Here is a 22464-nt window from a genome sequence, read left to right as displayed (position 1 = left end):
AAAGATACACTGCAATTTCAAATCCTTTTCAGGTAGTTGAAATGTCAATCATTATAGGGGACCAAGAGTGGCTAGGCATTTGTAAGAGTAGCTGCATGAGAGAAAGAGGTAGGTGATGGCTGGCAAGATGAGGTATTTGGATATAAATAACTCAACATTTGTTTTAAATTCTGTTCATAAAGTAGCAGGTTTTCTAAATGCTGAAATGGTTTCAAATGGATCTAGAATCAACAATGCTGAAATGGTTTCAAATGGATCTAGAATCAATCCTTAAATTCAATACAGTAATTGAATTTGTTTTTAACAGAAAAGAAAAACCAAACATTAGGCATCCAATAATTCTATCCTTTAGTATGTAAAACAGAAAAAATACTACCTTTTATCTTTTCCTGAGAATATTGTTAAGCTGGTGATGGTAGTAGGTAATTGTGACTGAGGGTGTTCAAGCAGTACATGTTATTCTCAGCACAAACTTTGTGATTAGGAACTTGACTGTGGAGAGGATAAATGAGTGTAATGTTTGGATTGGAGGTTACAGTGTCACAACAGGGGTGCCTCAATAGATCTAATCTCACAAAGTAGCGTATAAGTAAGCTGGTTTTTCTTGAATATTTTACACATACACACAGAATGAGTATTTAGAAAGTGCAAATTTATCAAATCTCCTTCCAAGGATGAATAATAATCTTGGGACATAAGGATGTATAGAAACAAATGTTGTGGATAGGATTGTATTAAAGTAACTGTAAATGAATTACTTCATACAATAGACATTATTATTATAATTCCTCACCCTGATGTATAATTATGCAAATGTGGTTTCCTTAAAATAAAGGAGCGCACACTTATATACTAAAGACAGCATCAGAACAACAGTTTACAGCCTGACAGGTGTATTAGTAATTACACAAAGCACAGAGGAAAATGTTAACCCCAACATTTTCATGTTATTCCAGCAAGTTAGAATTTAGGCTCCTGGATTATCCAATTACATAATCACTTACCAGGCTTGAAACTACAATTCTAAAAGCAAATTTGATGAATAAGCATCACATATCGTAAACAACGAGAATAAGCACAAGACAATGTACAACATATGAGTAAAACTGTGTCTGATTTCAGTTAATTATATGATTAAATATCTTTGGATTGTCATAAGAAACAAATTCTTATTTACCTCATCCTAACTAAATGATATATATTACATCTTTAGTTATGTACGGTATCAGTACCTCATTTATCCAAGACATGGGAAAGCAAATGTTGTAATAATATTCCTATTTACAGTTACAAGCCCATTTCCTTAGACTTAACCAATATTTCCACTACACTGGCAACTACAATAGGAACATGAACCTGTTGACATGTTAGAAGTTTCATGTTCTGAACTTGATAACTGAGGTACTAATGTGTATTTATCCGAGGCACCAACAGCGACAGTGAGGCACTATGTGGCAATATGCTATAATTCCTATGATTGTTCAGAAGGTAAGACTCCCATATCTTGGGTATCACAAAACATCTAATTTACGTAAGATGCAGTGGTAATGTGCAGATACAAATTCATTTCCATGTCCTTAGTTACTACCAGCTCAAGATATATCAGATTATGAGGAATGTCCAGGACTGTACTTTCTATACATAAAACGTGGATACAACCTTCAAAAATTGAGAAATCACTGACATATTAAGAGAGAACAAACAAGAGTTGTTGTTGAGGACCAGATCAGTAGGTCATCAATACTCCTGTATACGTTCTGACATTTACTGTGCATTTATGGTACTTAGAAGTTGTGAATTACCATCTGAACATATCATAGACCGTTCCCAGCCTCCCAGATAAGCAACTACATCTTCCTGTTCCAATTAGATTTAATAAATAAATTGGGTGGAGTTGTGACCAGTATTTTGTTAACAATTATGATTAGAAAATGCTAAAAGTATCAAAAAATGGTTCATTTAAATGTAGCCTTGAACTGGGAAACTATATTAATGAATGTACGTGCATTATGAAAATGTGAAAATAATTCGAATTTTGCAAGAGTCTGGTGATTTAGAGAATCTGTTATCTATTAATTCTGGACGGTTAAATTGACCCCGCTTTGTAGCAAACGTGTTTCATGCGTAAACCAAATGACTAGCTGTAGGTTGAAAAAGAGGAAGATCTATTTCAAAAGAGGGAGATCTATTTCAAGAGACAAAATATTTCACACTCAGTTCTAAGTATGCCCAAATTTGACCATTCTAATGATTGAATTCTTTCCCACTACTGATAAATGATAATTTTATGATCATTCACAGTAAAACTTAAGAATTTTCAAATTCTTTTAAAAGAACACTTTTTCAGGTAAAGCACTGATGAATTGTTGCATCTTAAAACCACTTAAAATACTGAACAACACCTCTGTATATCTTTAGAATCATTTCAAAATCGTGAAAGGTTTTCGGGGAATTAACTAGGATTCTGCAGTTTTAGTAATGTTTATGCCTCAGAGGATATGCAGTATCTATACTGAACACTGAATCTTCTGTGTCTGTGAAACAGCATGAATCATCTGGTTACAGTTGTCACCTACATAATATATGGAAACTGCTCAATGGCTGCAATGTAATACAATAGAATCTTGTAACTCAGAACACATACTGGCAAAACTATAAAGGTGAATGGGCTTTAGGAACCAGCTGTCATTGGGTCAAATACCCTTACCCGATATGCCTAATTTTTGCCATTACAACTTTAGCAAACAGCATCAGTATACTGATGTATTGCTCCAAAATCAAACCTTATGTAATAAACTTTTGCAAATTAATTATTTCATTCTGTACCTATGAATTGCTATGCATTTCTCTTTTGCACATTGTTTTGCAGTACCTGCATAACAACAGACTTTGATAAGCTCTATTTTCACTTCATAAAATTCTTTCCAGAACCAACCCCTTGAAGTCATAGGACTTCTACTATGTTATTACAAATGTACATAAAATGGTTGCTACAGACATTAAAGGTATTCACAGATACCCCACTGAATGTGTGTATACCTGTTATGTTACATATTTGATTACCTATCTGTATCAGGAGGGTTTTATATTCATAGGAACCCATCTCTTATTAAACTCTCCTTCCTTTCATAATTTCTTGTAACACTTACTACTGCTTTAGCTTATTCCATTAGTTCACTGTTCTATTGCTGCAGATTATTCTTCACAATTTGTTGAGTGGTTCCTTTATTTCAAAGAAATGCTTAATATCATCAATACCAACTCAAATGAGGAATTTTAACCTTACAATCATGTCTTCCCCTCTTTCAACAGGTAAGTTTGTGTTTTTGTCTTCTGTTACCATAGCTCCTTTACCTCATGCATAGTTTTTGTTGCCTGCTGCTCAACTCTAGGAAATCTGCAAACTTCCTCAGGTAAGATGACTAAACTGATGATATATACTCTAATCAAGCTTTATGTTGCATATGTATTTCTGAACATATGGTCTCTGTCTGTGTAAGTAATGCTGACAATGACCAGCATTTAGTTTAGTTCTTTTACATGTCTTCAAATGTTGTTTGGCAACAAAGTGATTGCTGTATCAACCCCTTATTTTCTCCTTTCAGGGTGGTATTTACAGCCTGGCCTCATTCCACCGTTTTCCATCTGTCATCTCGTATTCTGTTGGGTAAAATTTCAGTAACTCTGTATCTGCCCAACAGTGACACCTGTTTAGGTCTCATTGTGTGTTCTTGCAATATTGAATAATTTTTGCATGTTTAGTACAATCTGCAATCATATTCTGTCAGTTATATCAATCAGGAATAGCAACAGCTCCAGGATTAAACTGTGCAGAAAACCAATGTTGCTTTTATCTGGTTTGAAAGAGGATTTTGAACATGACTGTTCCTCCTCCCCCTAACATGAAGGTAAATTTTGTCAACCAAAGCAGCCTTCCTCATATGCATAGTTAATTTTTTTTCCTGCTCATTAAAATACATTCTTAGAAGTCCACAACACACACTCCACCCACATCCATCAGTTTTTACCAGCTCATTCTCACTTAGCCATAGTAGTCCAGATTTATAATGCATGGCCTTCACTTTCACCCTATTTCCCAGTTAAATAGTTTCTTCTTTCCAAGACCTATATTCCTCTTGCTATTTTGTTATTACCTTTTAAATAGTTTACTGACCATCCTTATCAACAATACTAGCATCTACTTCGACCACATTCTTGATAAATTTTTTTATATGGATGTAACACTTGCTCTCTTCCACTTCCTTGGTACCAATCCCTTTTTAAGTAAGTTATAAAAGATAATTTTATGTGGCCTTTTTGTTTCTACACTTCTCCAAGTGTAAAGGCAAGATAACTACAGGGTTATAGACTTAATATGAAACTAATGCCTTCATTAGCTGACTTTTATCTCATCTAATGAAAACTACTAATCTGTATCTTTGCATCCATTTCCTTACCTGAAGTATAATTTGGTGGCACCAAAATGTTGGTTAATGTTAAACTACTTCTTGTCCATTACAGGGCTTTCAGTCCTACTTAATATCTTTTCTCTTCATACATTATCAATGCTTTGTGAAGTACTTTTGTATTGCTTCCAATATTTGCACTTGGCTCTAACTTTCCACTTGTTTTGTTAAGTTTTATCACTCTTCTTATGTAGCTTTTCCATGTGCCAGTCAGATCTGCTTCCTCTGTACGACCCTCAACTCCAGCCTTATTGCTTGGTTTAATCTTTACAGGAATGCTAATCCTGTGTTCATCTAGCATTTAATATATCTGTTAATAGTCTTATGCCATATATGCTCTAGTATTTCAGTTTCAAATTCCAGCAGTATAATTCTATTATCATGATTATCAACGTGTTTTGTAAATTCATGCTTTTCATCGTATAGCTCATGTTTCATTCATTCCTCTTTCCGATTATACTGGCCTCCCTTTTGCAGAAAGGCCGTTATCTTTACTGCAAATTTTCAGATGGTGAATCCTAACTTGCAATCCTTTGTATTGGGAAAGAAAAAAATTCTTAATGCTCACTTCCACCTTAAAATTCTATTTTTGTTTACATAATCACTCCTTTCATTGCACTACTGCCTCTCATACATCAGACCTTCACTTTTGCCTTCATTCCAGCAAAGTAATCTTTCTCACAACACACCGGTTGTACTTCCTACATCAATTCTTGTCATTATTCATCCTATTTACTTTTTATTTGATTTTAGGCTCATTCATCTTTAAACAACTTTAAACTGCATTGATGTATCCCAGTGCATGCTACTAAGTCTCAAAATGATTAGTGCAGTTTATATCACAAATTTTCTGTTTTCTTCATTCAGTGCTTCTTCATTACTGTTTTTTTAACAGCCCACTACTTATCTCTGCACAACTTTGGTGGTATCAAATCAGATGTTCCTAACTGCTTGTAGAGCCTTCCTTTTTCTGCATTCAAACTGCATTGTTGGCCACACTATTTTTGTTCTCTCTTTGCTTCCAGTGTTCCACATTCCTATGGATATTTTGCTCTTCTTGTTGCCCTTATGATTTTCTGTAACATGTCTTTTTCCTAAAATGAAAATTCAGTAACATTCTTTAGGTCCCACGAGTTATTTCTCTCTTTCCCCCTCTCCTTCCAGTACAGTGGATCCAAGGGGACAGAAAACTGTGATGCAGCAATTTTTAAAATGCAAGTTAAAAAAGTAACATCTTATGGATTCACCATCAATACTTTATCTTAATTTCACATACACTATGTATGATGCTCCATGTGGGAAAAAGATCATGCATTGCTTGTATTTAAGAGCTTTCATGCTGTCTATGAAAAAATCAATAAAATTTAAGAAGAAACTGAATACCAAAGTGCAACACAAGGCTGGTAAAAACAGCCTGCTAAACTCTCTGGGGCTATCAACAGGAAACAATATTACAAGACGGTCGGAAGTCAGTGAACAGGTACCAATGGAAGGATCAAATGAGAGAGATGTTATCAGAGAAGACTGTGTTATGGCTCAACAAAAGTCAGAAAGCTATAAATAGTGCAACAAGCATGCAACTTTTGAGAAGCATAGGAGTGTAAGAAATGAGCACAAGACAATGAGGATGAAAAAGCAGGAAATGTATGAAGCATTTTGGAAAAGGTAAAGAAAATCCAAAGCTGCTCCATAAATTTATTGGGAGCAGACTATCATTTAGGAACAATTAATCAGACAGACAGATTCTGAGGGAAATTTTGCAGAAACAGAGGGAAATAGGTTAAGAGCTAACTCCAAAATTCCAGTACCTTCATAGTGGAGGCCACAATACCCCCATCAATTGAGAGATGGGAAGGGTAAGTGATCATGGAAAACATAAAATTGAATGGGAAGGTATGTATGGTATTAAAGAATTGTCATTCATATCAGGCATATGGCAAATGATGAAATCTCTACTTACTCAAGGAACGTATAGAAACACATGACAGATCACTTGAATTGTTAAAGAAGTGAGTGGAAAAAATCATTTGTATGGACCTGGAAGAGAGCATGTGTCATACCTACATATAAAAAACGAATACTTCAAAGGAAACACTACCTAAGCAAGAGACATTGTGGGCTCAAAAGAAACAAGTCATGCATTTTAAGTATTTAGGAGTTCTGTGATAGAGTATGGAGTGGCCTAGACAACAGATATGATGTGGACTGTGTTTTTTAGGACTGCAAGAATACTTTTATACTGTTTTCCCTCAGTAGCTGGAAAAAAAAGGAGGCAAGCATAATGAAGGACATCTTAGTTTCACAGGTGCCTTCTCAAACTGGGCTACTATCATTCCTGGGCTAGGTAAATGTTTTGCCAGGAGTACAATTATTCCAGAGTAGGCTTTTGAATGCCAAATTGAGAGGTACAAGTCTCAAGGAAAGAGAAAACTTCTAGAGAAACCTGGAAAGGCTCCATGGTAAATGAGGTTCACCCTAACTTTGTGAAAGGTGATGAAGACTGGACAAAGAGAGAGCTAACGTGTGACCACCATCTTCCTACAAACAAATATGATGAAACACGTGAGAGGGACCTGGGGATTGACACGAGAGCCAATTCCATCTATGGAACAACATGTTAGAAGATTTGCTAAAAAGGTAAATCACATAGCAGTCAGCTTCAAAATCATCTTACATACATGAACATGAGAGACATAAAAAAGAATTTAGAATGTACAACTGACCCAAACTAGAGTATGCAATACCATTTTGGTTAACCCACTTGGGGGAACTCAGTAACCTATTAAAGGAAGGGAGGCAGGCAATAAAGACTAACAAAAGTGAACTTGAGCTACAGGGAAAGGCTAACAGACATAGATGAAGTAAATATTCTGCAAATCTTTAAAAATGGAAGTGACTAGGCAATGAGTAAAGGACACAACAGGAAGTTATGTTAAAGTCCAGGCATAAAAGATGGAATAGAATATTTCTGTATAAATAAAATTAGGGATATAAGGAGCAAGAAAGAATAAGAAAAGAATGTCTGGGATGGGGCCTTAAGAGTGCAAAACTCCCTCCCCATATTGCACAAAAAGGTGTTCAGCCTTACACATGCACACACATTCGTAAAATGAATATACACTTTCTGCAATTTAGTAATTCAATCTCTGTAAAGTTTCCAGTACATCAGCAGCAAAAAATAGAATAAAAAAAAAAAGGTATCTCATCCAATTAAAATGACTACAAATATGATAGCTTTTAAAGGCCATATATAATCTTTTCCATTATTATAATCATGTCCCCCCAAAAGAATATATATGACATATTGTTTTGCAAGAAAGCCATCATTTCATTGAAATGTTGGCAATTCTGCATACTCATTATCTGCAGCTAACTGATTCATGAATAACTCTCCTGACAGTTCTCTTGAGTTGTACTTACAAGAGTGAACTACAATATATTCAGATGCAAAAATGAAAAATTAGACCACATGTGTTATACATAGGTAAATTAACATAAAAAAAGTAATGTCCTCAAGGCCAAAGTCAGATCAAAGAAACAGTTTTCCATCTTTTACAACTGTCCCTGGGTAGAACCACCTACACAAAGGAAGCTATTCATTTTACATACACCAAAAATCAGATCAGGGGACAGTGTACCATACTTGAATAAGCCATGAACACTTAATGATAATATAATACCATCCATCATACTCTGGTAAAAAATAATGATGAAAGAGATCTCCATACATCAGAAATAATAAAAAACTTTGTAAAACCTAAAATATTCTATACTTAGGATTAATCAATTCTAGTAAGAAAAAAAAAATACATTCAGAAGTCACTCAAGATTTTAGAAAAGATTAACACAAGTAACAGATTTCATAGCTGGCCATACTGAAGAAATGAAATGTGAGGCATTTTCAGACTGGGTAAATTCATTTCTATTGAATACTCAGTTATATGCTTTAAATTCTTACAAGGCAAATCCTTAAAGAGTAAAGGGGAAGAACCTCCCAATTAGGAACTAGGCAATGTATTCATAAGGTCTTGGCTTTCATCCACTGAAATTTAAAAACAGTCTACGTACATTTGAAAAATTCCTCAGATTTATGGAAAATACATCTGAAGACCATTCTTAAAATTCCCTCAGATGGGTGGTATTATGATGCTTTGTTTGTGAAAAATGTGTAAATATGCAGCAGGATGTTTTCAGAATTCTGGATCTTCCGTGAGTAGCTATCAACCTTATTTCGATGAAAGTGGTAAAACATTAAAGAAATTAGTGTTAAATCACTGCTCCCTTTCCCCATGAGAAGCCCATGCTTCTAAAACTATAGAATACCTTTCTGAAATATGTCCTACATTTTCATACGGTGAACTGTACTTGAATGTCAGCTGAAGTACATGCATTACTCATTTACTAAAACTGCTGAAGGCAATACAGAAGTCAATAAAATAGGTATCATGCTTAAACAAAATTTACATCACTTCTCAATAAAAAATATACAATACTAAGAACTCAGTCATGAGTAGATACAACAACCTTTAGAAAATTTGCTCTGAAATTTCATAAACTGGAAAAATGATAAAAACTAAAATACTCTTCCATTGTCCTTAAACTCCAAAATTAACACTGCATTATCACCAAACTGATTTTGAATTGAATATAAAACAGGTAATTTTACATAATGACACCAATGGTATATGGGTATAAATGAATCAAATTTGTATAGTTTGCTTCACTCTACATTCTGAAGTTACAAATATGAAGTAGTATTATCAGTTAGACGTTGTATGAAATAACAAGTCAACTTAGGAGGTAAATTACCTCTGTTTTAGATACACATTACAATTAGCCATTCATAATATCAACAAAATCATCACACTTTGCACTCTTCTGTAAATACAGTTATGACTTTAAAATTTTTTTCTGCAATCCCAATAGATCACAGACCACTATGCTTCATAGGATATTACAATATATATATATTAAATACTTAGAATTAATGTTGCTTGCTACATTGATCACATGCTAGATTCATAGTATCCTTTCAGTATATTAAGGCAGCCATGTCTGTCACTCTTACAAGGCAGTGAAGTACATTTATTTTGGATCAACTTTCAGTGTTTTTTTTTATTTAAAATGTTTTGTATGATCTTTTCAGAATAATAATCATAGTTAGTTAATGTTTGAGTGAGGATATCCTCACTATTTTCCTGGACTAGCTCAACAACCACGAAAGCAAGAATATCCATCACAGAGTATAAAATTTCAAATAGTCATCATACCTTCATTTTTTCTAGCTCACACGTAATTCAATTTCTCTTTCATCATTTCTGAAAGTTTATGAGGATGGAACAGTCCACAGGTTGGTGAGGGCAGTTATTTACTTGAGTAACCCACATAGTGGGCAGCAGTATCAGTGATAAACAAGGAAGGCTCATGATATAACTACTCTGGGAACAACAAACAGACACACATATCCTAACATACATAACCTTAATGCTTATCTTGTGCAAAAGTGACTGTGGCTATGCAACATCCTTCAAACATATCTTCTGTGACTTTATGTTATGTGTACACATTCGTGACTCATATTTTCAGACACTGTTGCTTTAGTACCAACAAACAACAGGAATAATATATACATGCGCTCAGTCAAAAACACTCTTTGAAACCATATCTCAGACACATTATGTACATACACATTCACACATTCATTTGCTCCTAGCACCCTTAAGAAGCTCAACTCTGGAGTATTATTCAAGTGTTATGTGCAGAAAGTTATTTCATTTCATGAATAACTTTCCAATGAAGAAATCAATGAAACTTGTAAACATTAACAGAGCACTGATTATCAATATATGATACCTAGGATTTTGGAAAGTTTGTCAAGTAGAATAATTGGAAGTATATAAAAAATCATAAAAACCAATACTTTAGAATAACAGAAGATGAAAGGTTGTTGAATGTTCTTGTAACATCCTAAAACACAACAAACAGGACACATAATAGCATCTCATGGAATTTAAAGATCACATTCACCGTCTATGAACAAATTTGAAATTTATAATCTAATTCAAATTGAGCATTACATCTATAAATTATTTGTACAGTGTTTAAGTGATATTTTTTGCTGATATGACTGAAAATCAACTTCAAAGATAAGTGAAAAGTACTGATAAACATCTTAATACAATATACAAACATGAGCTTTTTAGGTACTGTAAAATATTCCCTGACAAACTGTGAATGATATTTATGAAACAAATGCTTGGTATAATTCATGTTATATATCTATCAAAATATCATCTGAGTAAGGAGAGCAGTGAAATTAATGTTTCCAAACATAAATGAATACTTCAACTGAAGTTTCTTTCAAGTATGATGAAAAGGCATTTGTTCAGAAAGTGCTCCTTTCAATTTCTTCACGTAATATTTCAGTGACCTAACAAAAATTTTCTAGTCAGTGATATCATAAAATCTCTTCCACTATAACATCTGACAAGATATAGGACAAGAGTTGATCTAAAATGTATATCTTGGATATCTGAATAAGAAAAAAAATTATGATGTATTTTCAGATGAAAATATCTCAATGTATACATGTTTCTAAGGTTTATTCATACATCCAATCAAAGAATAAAACATTACAGTACCTGAGAAAGCTAAATATCCAGCCAATGAAATTTACAGACAAGGGAATTATGGAATATCCAAGGAACTTTTTATACTGTGTGTATATGTACATATGGGGCTCCTGAAACTTCAAGCTCTGTTACAATCAAGAGCAGAGAAATGATGGACTTCTTTGGAACAGGAATTACCTTAATGAGTCAGTACTCTTTTTTTGTCTGTTGACTGTGATACAACCTTCCTGAAGGCAACTTTTCACTCACGGAATACCTACATGCAGGTGGAGTCCAGGGCATGTGAAATGTCTGGGGTAAACCAAGGAAACACCTATGGGGGCTGGATGTAGATAGGGAGCTGTGGTTTTGGTGCATTACACATGACAGTCAGAGACTGAGTATGAATGAATGCGGCCTTTTCGTCTGTTTTCCTGGTGCTACCTCGCTGAAGCAGGGGGGTAGCAATGCTGTTTCCTATGAGGTGGGGTAGTGCCAAGAATGGATGAAGGCAAGCAAGTATGAATATGTACATGTGCATATATGTATATGTGTGTGTGTGTGTGTGTGTGTGTATGTGTGTGTGTGTGTATATATATATATATATATATATATATATATATATATATATATATATATATATATATATATATATATATCCCTGGGGATAGGGGAGAAAGAATACTTCCCACGTATTCCCTGCGTGTCGTAGAAGGCGACTAAAAGGGGAGGGAGCGGGGGGCTGGAAATCCTCCCCTCTCAATTTTTTTTAATTTTCCAAAAGAAGGAACAGAAAAGGGGGCCAGGTGAGGATACTCCCTCAGTGGCCCAGTTCTCTGTTCTTAACGCTACCTCGCTAACGCGGGAAATGGTGAATAGTTTGAAAAAAAAAAAATATATATATATATATATATATATATATATATATATAGGTATGTATATTTGCGTGTGTGGACGTATGTATATACATGTGTATGGGGGGGGGTTGGGCCATTTCTTTCGTCTGTTTCCTTGCGCTACCTCGCAAACGCGGGAGACCGACAAAAAAAAAAAAAAAAAAAAAAAAAAAAAAAAAAAAAAAATATATATATATATATATATATATTCTTTTCTTTCTTTTAAACTATTCGCCATTTCCTGCATTAGCGAGGTAGTGCTTAGAACAGGACTGGGCCTTTTTTTGGAATATCCTCACCTGGCCCCCTCTGTTCCTTCTTTTGGAAAATTAAAAAAAACGAGAGGGGAGGATATATATATATATATACATATATATATCTATTTATTTATTTATTTATTCTGCTTTGTCGCTGTCTCCTGCGTTAGCGAGGTAGCGCAAGGAAACAGACGAAAGAATGGCCCAACCCGCCCACATACACATGTATATACATACATGTCCACAAATGCACAATATACATACCTATACATCTCAATGTACACATATATATACACACACAGACATATACATATATACACATGTACATAATTCATACTGTCTGCCTTTATTTGTTCCCATCGCCACCTCGCCACACATGGAATAACAACCCCCTCCCCCTTCATGTGGGTGAGGTAGCGCTAGGAAAAACACCAAAGGCCCCATTCATTCACACTCAGTCTCTAGCTGTCATGTAATAATGCACCGAAACCACAGCTCCCTTTCCACATCCAGGCCCCACACACTTTCCATGGTTTACCCTAGACGCTTCACATGCCCTGGTTCAATCCACTGACAGCACGTCGACCCCGGTATACCACATCGTTCCAATTCACTCTATTCCTTGCACGCCTTTCACCCTCCTGCATGTTCAGGCCCCGATCACTCAAAAACTTTTTCACTCTATCCTTCCACCTCCAATTTGGTCTCCCACTTCTCCTCGTTCCCTCCACCTCTGACACATATATCCTCTTGGTCAATCTTTCCCCACTCATTCTCTCCATGTGACCAAACCATTTCAAAACACCCTCTTCTGCTCTCTCAACCACTCTCTTTTTATTTCCACACATCTCTCTTACCCTTAGATTACTTACTCGATCAAACCACCTCACACCACATATTGTCCTCAAACATCTCATTTCCAGCACATCCACCCTCCTGCACACAACTCTATCCATAGCCCATGCCTCGCAACCATACAACATTGTTGGAACCACTATTCCTTCAAACATACCCATTTTTGCTTTCCGAGATAACATTCTCGACTTCCAAACATTCTTCAAGGCTCCCAGAATTTTCGCCCCCTCCCTCACCCTATGATTCACTTCCGCTTCCATGGTTCCATCCGCTGCCAGATCCACTCCCAGATATCTAAAACACTTCACTTCCTCCAGTTTTTCTCCATTCAAACTTACCTCCCAATTGACTTGACCCTCAACTCTACTGTACCTAATAACCTTGCTATTATTCACATTTACTCTTAACTTTCTTCTTTCACACACTTTACCAAACTCAGTCACCAGCTTCTGCAGTTTCTCACATGAATCAGCCACCAGCGCTGTATCATCAGCGAACAACAACTGACTCACTTCCCAAGCTCTCTCATCCACAACAGACTTCATACTTGCCCCTCTTTCCAAAACTCTTGCATTCACCTCCCTAACAAACCCATCCATAAACAAATTAAACAACCATGGAGACATCACACATCCCTGCCGCAAACCTACATTCACTGAGAACCAATCACTTTCCTCTCTTCCTATACGTACACATGCCTTACATCCTCGATAAAAACTTTTCACTGCTTCTCACAACTTGCCTCCCACACCATATATTCTTAAAACCTTCCACAGAGCATCTCTATCAACTCTCTCATATGCCTTCTCCAGATCCATAAATGCTACATACAAATCCATTTGCTTTTCTAAGTATTTCTCACATACATTCTTCAAAGCAAACACCTGATCCACACATCCTCTACCACTTCTGAAACCACACTGCTCTTCCCCAATCTGATGCTCTGTACATGCCTTCACCCTCTCAATCAATACCCTCCCATATAATTTACCAGGAATACTCAACAAACTTATACCTCTGAAATTTAAGCACTCACTCTTATCCCCTTTGCCTTTGTACAATGGCACTATGCACGCATTCCGCCAATCCTCAGGCACCTCACCATGAGTCATACATACATTAAATAACCTTACCAACCAGTCAATAATACAGTCACCCCCTTTTTTAATAAATTCCACTGCAATACCATCCAAACCTGCTGCCTTGCCGGCTTTCATCTTCCGCAAAGCTTTTACTACCTCTTATCTGTTTACCAAATCATTTTCCCTAACCCTCTCACTTTGCATATATATATATATATATATATATATATATATATATACATATTTTTTTTTTTTTTTTTCAAACTATTCGCCATTTCCCGCGTTAGCGAGGTAGCGTTAAGAACAGAGAACTGGGCCACAGGGAATATCCTCACCTGGCCCCCTTCTCTGTTCCTTCTTTTGGAAAATTAAAAAAAAATTAAGAGGGGAGGATTTCCAGCCCCCCGCTCCCTCCCCTTTTAGTCGCCTTCTACGACACGCAGGGAATATGTGGGAAGTATCATTTTGCTTTGTCACTGTCTCCCGCGTTAGCGAGGTAGCGCAAGGAAACAGACGAAAGAATGGCCCAACCCACCCTCATACACATGTATATACATACATTCCTGGCACTACCTCGCTGATGCAGGAGACAGCGATCAGGTATGAAAAAAATATATATATGCATATACATCCTCTTTCAGAAATTAAAAACTAGAAGGAGAAGGTTTCCAGCTACCTGCTCCCACCGCCTTTAGTTGCCTTCTACAACATGTGGGGAATAAGGAAGCAGAATTCTTTTTCACCTACCTCAGCTGAGCTTTCGGTGTATTACACACGACAGGTAGAGAATGAGTGTGAGCAGATGTCTGTTTCCTGAAATTATCGAGCTGATACATTGATGCAGGGGGCAGCAATCGGATGTGAGGTAAGAGAATATGATGTATATGTTATTTGTTTTATTTTCCCCTCATGCATTTGTGCTGTTTCCAGTGGGGTAGGGTGGCTTTGGGAACCAGCTTTATCATATGATTCTGTACTTTTATTTTACCTTTAAGATCCTTGAGTTCATATTTCATCATTCTTATTTCTTATGTTATGCAAGTTCTATCATGATTATCTCATTTTTGTTTAACCAGTTTTATGAATTGACATTTTCTTAAAATCACTATGGTTTATTAATAAAAATTGTTTGGTTTATTTTTATCATTTCAGCAGTTCCTTTGTCAGCACATGCTGCTTCACCTGTGACTTGAATGTTATGCAAGCTACATCTTTTTTTATATCTACTGAACCAACCATGACTTGCTCCTTCAAAGTCTCAAAAAGACTTCTAGACTTCGCCTGAATTGTTAGTAAGCTTAGTGGTGCATATTTTTGAATTTATCTTCCATCCACAGCATCAACAACTTTTCCATTTCGTGAATGGGCCCTTCTTGTGGCTTTGTAATTATTGTAGACTTCATTATTTGCCAAACCTTTCACTGGTTCATATTTTTTCTTTGTCCCTTAATATTGTGGAGACTGTCTAATGGGACAACTGTCGATCAAGTGCAATCACATTGACTTTTCCCCTCCATATTGTGTGATTACCTTCATTTTCAATTTCAAATCAAGTGCCTTCCTCGGCTTCCTGCCAGATCTATCAACATGTGATAGGTTTTCCTCTTGCTTGTCAACTTCTTTGAGGCCTAATACAAAAATAATTTAATCCAGAATGAAAATTCGTAAGATTCATTTGAATAACGCACGCTTATTGAGTGGTGACACAGAACAAGAACTGAGAGGGATGCTGTGATGTACATGTACACAATGTCAGGACACTGTCTGATAGTCCCTATCGTATGCACACAGCCGTAAGAAGTGGCAGATATATGACCAAGCTGAATCTTTATATTTACGCATATCTTTTGTTACATTTTTCCAGTCGTATATATGGATGGTCATAAGTCACATAGGTCATAAGTAGGGGATAGACAGTATATATACATTTCGTTTTTCGTTGTCATACTTAATCATTGTTTCCCGTGTCAGGGAGGTAGCGCCAAAAAACAGATGAACAATGGCTCCTACACTCATATACACATATATAGACATAAATGCCCATATGCATGTCAACATATACATACACATAAACAGACATATACATATATACACATGTACATATTCATAATTGCTTGCCTTCACCCATGCCTTGTACTACTCCACCCCACAAGAAACACCATTGCTAACCCCTGATTCAGCAAGGTAGCACCAGAAAAACAGACAAAAATGGCCACATTCATTCACACTCAGTCCCTAGCTGTAATGTGTAATGGACAAATATTGGAAAAGATAACAAATGAGTGTGTGATCTAGTAAATACCTTCTAATCCATGGAAAAAGGAAACATGATAAGTTCCCAAGTGCACTTTCATGTAATGGTCACATCAATTGGGGAGATACAAGAAAGAAATATAGCAGTCAGATGTTATACAAGGAAGAGACATAAGAAGGATGCCATTTGGTTAACAATCACACTGATTGTCTATCAAATTGCATCCTAGCAGCATCTCTTCCTTGTATATCAACTCACTGTTATACTTCTTTCTTGTATCTCACCTGATGATGTGATCATTACACAAAAGTGCACATGGATATTCCCTCTAAGGCTCAGTCCTCTGTTCTTAACGCTACCTCAAGAACATGGAAAATGGCAAATATGTATGAAAAAAAGAATATATACATATATATCTATGTGGTGTGAGGTGGTTTGATCAAGTAAGTAATGAAAGGGTAAGAGAGATGTGTGGTAAAAAAAAGAGAGTGGTTGAGAAAGCAGAACAGGGCATATTGAAATGGTTTGGTCACATGGAGAGAATGAGTGGGGAAAGATTGACAAACAGAGTATGTGTGTCAGAGGTGGAGGGAAAGAGGAGAATTGGGGAGACCAAATTGGAGTTGGAAGGATGGGGTGAAAAAGATTTTGAGCTACTGGGGCCTGAACATACAGGAGGGTGAAAGGCGTGCAAGGAATAGAGTGAATTGGAACAATGTGGTATACTAGGGTCGACATGCAGTCAACGGAATGTACCAGGGCTTGTGAAGCATCTGGGGTACACCATGGAAAGTTTTATGTGTATATATGTATATGTTTGTGTATGTATGAGTATGTATACATTGAAATGTATAGGTATGTATATGTGGGTGTGTGGGTGTTCATGTGTATACATGTGTATGTGGGCGGGTTGGGCCATTCTTTCGTCTGTTTCCTTGCGCTACCTCGTTAATGCAGGAGACAGTGACTAAGTATAATAAATATGAAAAATATAATGATCTTATTTATTATGCTTAATCACTGTTTCCCACATCAGGGAGGTAGCCCAGGAAACAGATGAAGAATGGCCTAACCACTCATACACACACATATATATGCATAAATGCCCATACATGCACATATACATACATATACATACCAACATATACATATATACACATGTACATATTCATCCTTGTTTGCCTTCATCCATTCCTGTCACTACCCCACCCCACAGGGAACAACATCGCTACCCCCACTTCAGCAAGGCAGTGCCAGGAAAACAGACAAAAAAGGCCACATATGTTCACACTCAGTCTCTCTAGTTGTCATGTATATATATAATCTCTGTGGATAGAGAAAAAAATACTGCCCACACATTGCCTACGTATCATAAAAGGCAACTAAAAGAAATGGGAGCAGAGGTCTGGAAATCATCCTCTCCTGTTATCTTTTGTTTCAATTTTCCAAAATAAGGAACAAAGAAAGGGGGTCAAGTGGGGATTTTTCCCTATGAAGTTCAGTCATTTGTTCTTGATGCTACCTTGCTAATGCAGGAAATGGCAAATATATATGAAAAAAATAATACAGGTACACCACCAATTTTCTGGAACTTGGTTCCAAAGCCTGGCTGGAGTAACCATTTTTCTGGACCAACCATGGTCACATAATAATAATTCATCAACGCACCTCTTACCCACTAATCATACATCTCCCATGTGTCAAAAGTATACCATGGACTGCTAGATATTTTGATTAAACAAATATTAAATGTTTGAGCATCCTAAGATGGTAAGTCTGTCCTTAGATTGTTTGAATCTTGTGGGGTCTTCTTCGTCTTCTGTTGTTAGTGTTTTCCTTCATATGCATTGCCAGAAAAATGCAGTTTCATCTGCATTATAAATCTGCTCAGGATTAAGGTGCTCGTCAGCTACGAGTTTCGCAAAGTCATCAACATAATCAGTAGCTCTTTTGTGGTTTTCAGACTGCTTTTCTCCATACACTTTATTCATGGAAATTCCATGATGCTTCCTGAATCTTTGAAGCCATCTTTCACTATAGTCATGCTCATGTTGTAATTTAAATTCTTTATGGAACAACTTAGCCTGGTCCATTATCATGCTACCTGACAAATCCACTCCATCACTCCGATGCTGTCAAAACCATCCCATCATCACTCGATCGTGTTCAGTACTCTTAACATCTTTCATAGCTTTTCTAATCGTCATTTGCTTCTTGGAATCGCTGTTTGCATAGAATTCCAATATTTTCTCCATTTGCTTCTTATTATCATAAACAGTTTATTAACCAATACTGTAGATGTCATACAGCTTACACACTGAAACACCACAGTCCATTTTTTTTCAACAGTTCTACTTTATCTTCGATTTATAAGGACTAGCAGTTACGTTTGACACCATGACTGACACTCTCACATGTCTTGAAAGCCATAGCTTGGATTAAATTTAAGCAAAATAAGCTAAGGATCTCAAAGAATTGCAGTATCACCACCAACAAGTGCAGTGTAAAGAATGTAAATAAGCCCGCCCTACACACAACGCCCAGTAAATTAGTCTGGTGGCCATGGTAATTTGAAGTTCCCTCACATAATTTTGTCTGGACTAAAGGAGGTGCCGAACCATCAGTTGCCAGAAATTCGGTGGTGTATCTGTACACAGAATTTTCATACATGCTCTCCATTTACCATGTGAGTGAGGCAGCATCAAGAACACAAGCCATATCTTTACAAGGAAAATTTCTCATTTGGCTCATTGTTCTGTTCCTCCTTTTGAAAAGACATACAGGAAGAGACAATTTCTAGCCACCTGCTTCCACCTCTCTTAGTCACCTTCCACAATATGCAAGGAATACGTGGCCAGTATTCTTTCTCCCCTATCCCCTGGTTTTTGAGGGCTTGTGGCATGAACATAAAGAAGGATGAAGGTGTACATGGGGCAAAGTGAAATAGAGCGATGTGGTACAGAGATGGTGATGTGTTGTCAGTTGACTGAACTGGGACATGTGAAGCAGCAGAGGGAAACAACAGACAGGTATGTGGAGCTTGGTTGTAGAAAGGATGCTGTGATTTCAGTGCACTGCTCATGACAGCTAGAGAATGGGAGTAAGTGAATGGGTGTTTTTCTTCTGTCTATCCCTAGCCTTACCTTGCCGATGCAAGGAAATGGCAAACAGGTAGTCTGGGAAAAAATGCTGGTTCATTGCTTCCCATATTAATGAGGTAGTAACAGGGACAGAGGACTGGGCTTTTGAGAAAATATCCTCACTTGGCTTCTTCCTTTGTTCCTTGTTTTGTAAAGAAATAATAAGTATGAGAGGATTTCCAGCCTCATGCTTCTGCCCCTCTAAGGCACCTTCTGCAATATGCAGGAGATAAGTGGGCAGTACAGTTACATATATCTGGGCATTATCAGACATTGCCTACTTGTGGTTACATTTGAGTAAAAAATTACCTTCTGTAAGGCTGTGTTATCATCAACTGCCAAAAGGGAGTACAGTCTTGATGAGGAACTTTTGGTTCCAAAGAAATCTTCTGATTGCGGTGCAGCTTCAAAGCTGCAGAAGTCCCATAAAAGGGACCTGGATTAAATACAAAATAATGTGTGTGTGTGTGTGTGTGTGTGTGTGTGTGTGTGTGTGTGTGTGCGTGTGTGTGCATGTGTGTGAAACACTGCTAGTTACAAAAAATGTCATACTGATGAGAATGATTAGGGAAACAACAGAATGAAGACTGTCCTGTCCTGTCCTGACATGATATCAGATATAGGATGATTTTAAGAAAAATTTCCTATCTAGAAATTTTTTATAGCAATGTGTGATCATGTGATAAGTAAAGTTGGTAAGTCACCTCACCTGATGAAATAACAGAATTATATTACTCTATTCACTCGGCACAATAATTTCACTGAGGTGGCCAGAGTTATGCACAACTACATGGGTACTGTTAGTAAGTCTTTTTCACAAACCGAGATTTGGTTAAAAAAAAATATATATCTGGAGGTAGCAGAAGAAAGCATATCACTCTGCTGGTCTTACTATCAGTCTCTTTCGAAGCACCAGCAAAGAATTAATCTATCATGATGCACAGGAACACTAGTTCTGCAATCCTCTGCAAGTAGTGCTAAAAAAAATCTGCATTTCCAAAGTTTACAAAAAGGAGGCTTTCCTGTTTAGAGAAACATATTTTTCTTATTTCTCAGCTTGTATAAATATTTAATATATACAGCATTCTAGAATCTATGATGTATTTTGTAAAGGCATTGTGGTTTTCCTACAGTTTCTCCATTTTCCCATCTGGAGAATAAACCACTTCACTTTTGACTTACTGTATATAAATCTGATAAACAGTCATTATCATCTATCTTCAAAATAATCTTTAAAAGTCCAGGTCCCAGCCAGTGAGTTCATCTACGGGAACTTCAACATCTCGAGGGTAGGAGTCAAAGTTACTAGCATCAGCAGGACCCCGAATCTGGAATTTTAATGACAAATTTAAAAAAAAGTTGGAAAGGTTTGGTTAATTTTTAATTAGTATGATATTAAGCATGAGTGCTATCCTTAAATACATTATTAAATCATTCAGGTACAAGACTAAGCATTACTTAAATTTCTGTGCCATAAGCAGGTCCTACAACAATAGGCTAAAAGGATATACTCTGATTAAATTGTAAGGCCCATGTTATCCACAAAAGTATAATTTTAAAATCTATATCCAGTTTAGTTTTTTAGAATTAGTCCCATAACATTTTGTGTAGTCCCAACCCTGTTACACAATTCCATATCATGTCATATACACTCATCCACTATTGTGTTTAACCTTTCTTTGACCCATTTTGATATTTGAACATGAGGAAATTAACATCAGTGAAACTGCTACCAATGAATATTTGTATTTGCATAACACTGGGTATTTTCTTATTTACATCTATAAAGTGCTTATGAATGAAAGAAAAAGGCTGCTGTGGCTTTGGTTCTGAACTTTGTCCATGCATACAAAATCTGCATATCTTAATTACTAAAATGTTCTCATTATTCACCATTTAATATAAGTATTTTTGGAGAGGCTTCCTACATACCTACAAGTATTCAAAATGAGATTTTCCATAAGGAAGAGTTTGCATGTAGTGCTCACCATGTATTCTGTATATTTCACAATACTATTGCCTTTTGCTGTCATACACACTGCAAGGTTGTCTACTTTGAGTTCATTAAGAATTATCACGTCATTAGTCCAGTCTTCATTTGAAGATTTTAATACTCACTTGTGCCCATGTAATCAAGATGGGCAAAATGTTGGAGAATTTCTCCACCAATTCTAACTGGGCTCTGAAATATCTTAGTATGGAACAACTTTAGAAATTTGGAAAATTTAATTATTCTGCTTCTTATGTGTCAAAGTTTTAGTCTCTGGGCATTTTCCTAAATTCTTTTAATATAATGCTTTGCTTAAACTATTGTATAACATTCCATTCTTTATTCTGACCTGAATAGTCAAGTTTGTTCTGTCTTTTATGGCAGGCAATGTGTTCAATTCCCTCCGTTTAATTTGTAAAGTGTTTTTGACTTTTCTCTAAAGTATTAACTTCAGATGCTTAATTTATGACCATGCAACACCCCAGTATTCAATTTTGTTATCTGTATATACATTACACATATTTACCATTGTTTTCACCTCTCGTACTGAAAGTTATGACTGTCAGAGAAAGAGTTCTGCGCCTCCTTGCATTCAACTACCTACGAAGATGTTCTGCTTTATGGCATAGCACTCACTTAATATGATACTTGTTTGCTAATACTGTACTGATGTTCTCTGCCAGCATTTCACAATGAAAAGTTGTCTCCCTTCGGTTTATTTCAAATAAATTATGGCCAAGGCTAATTTTCTTTCATAGGTTTTGATGTTCACTGCATGCAGATTTTTTTCTATTTCATATGGTGCAACTTTAAAGTCTCCACATCTTTTGCAAGGCTCATATAGTTTACTGCTTGGTGCCTTTTCAATATATTCCAGGGGATTATTGTACATCTACAAACTGTACACAGTTTA

At 36.3% G+C, this 22464-nt stretch overlaps 1 protein-coding gene across 1 annotated transcript in view; it reads right to left on the bottom strand.

The window, feature by feature from the left end:
- Positions 1–717: 717 nt before the first annotated feature.
- LOC139752848 (cGMP-dependent protein kinase, isozyme 1-like) overlaps positions 718–22464 on the bottom strand; it is a 378255-nt gene continuing 356508 nt past the window's right edge. The window contains exon 14 of the mRNA XM_071668811.1: positions 718–20889. Within this exon, the coding sequence (XP_071524912.1) occupies positions 20794–20889 (96 nt within the window). The 3' untranslated portion in view covers positions 718–20793. The remainder of the gene's footprint in view (positions 20890–22464) is intronic.

This window comes from Panulirus ornatus, chromosome 13, assembly GCF_036320965.1.
Source record: "Panulirus ornatus isolate Po-2019 chromosome 13, ASM3632096v1, whole genome shotgun sequence".
Taxonomy (NCBI): Eukaryota; Metazoa; Arthropoda; class Malacostraca; order Decapoda; family Palinuridae; genus Panulirus; species Panulirus ornatus.
The sequence above is the reverse complement of the archived record's forward strand: the minus strand, read 5'-3'. Positions and strand labels throughout refer to the sequence as shown.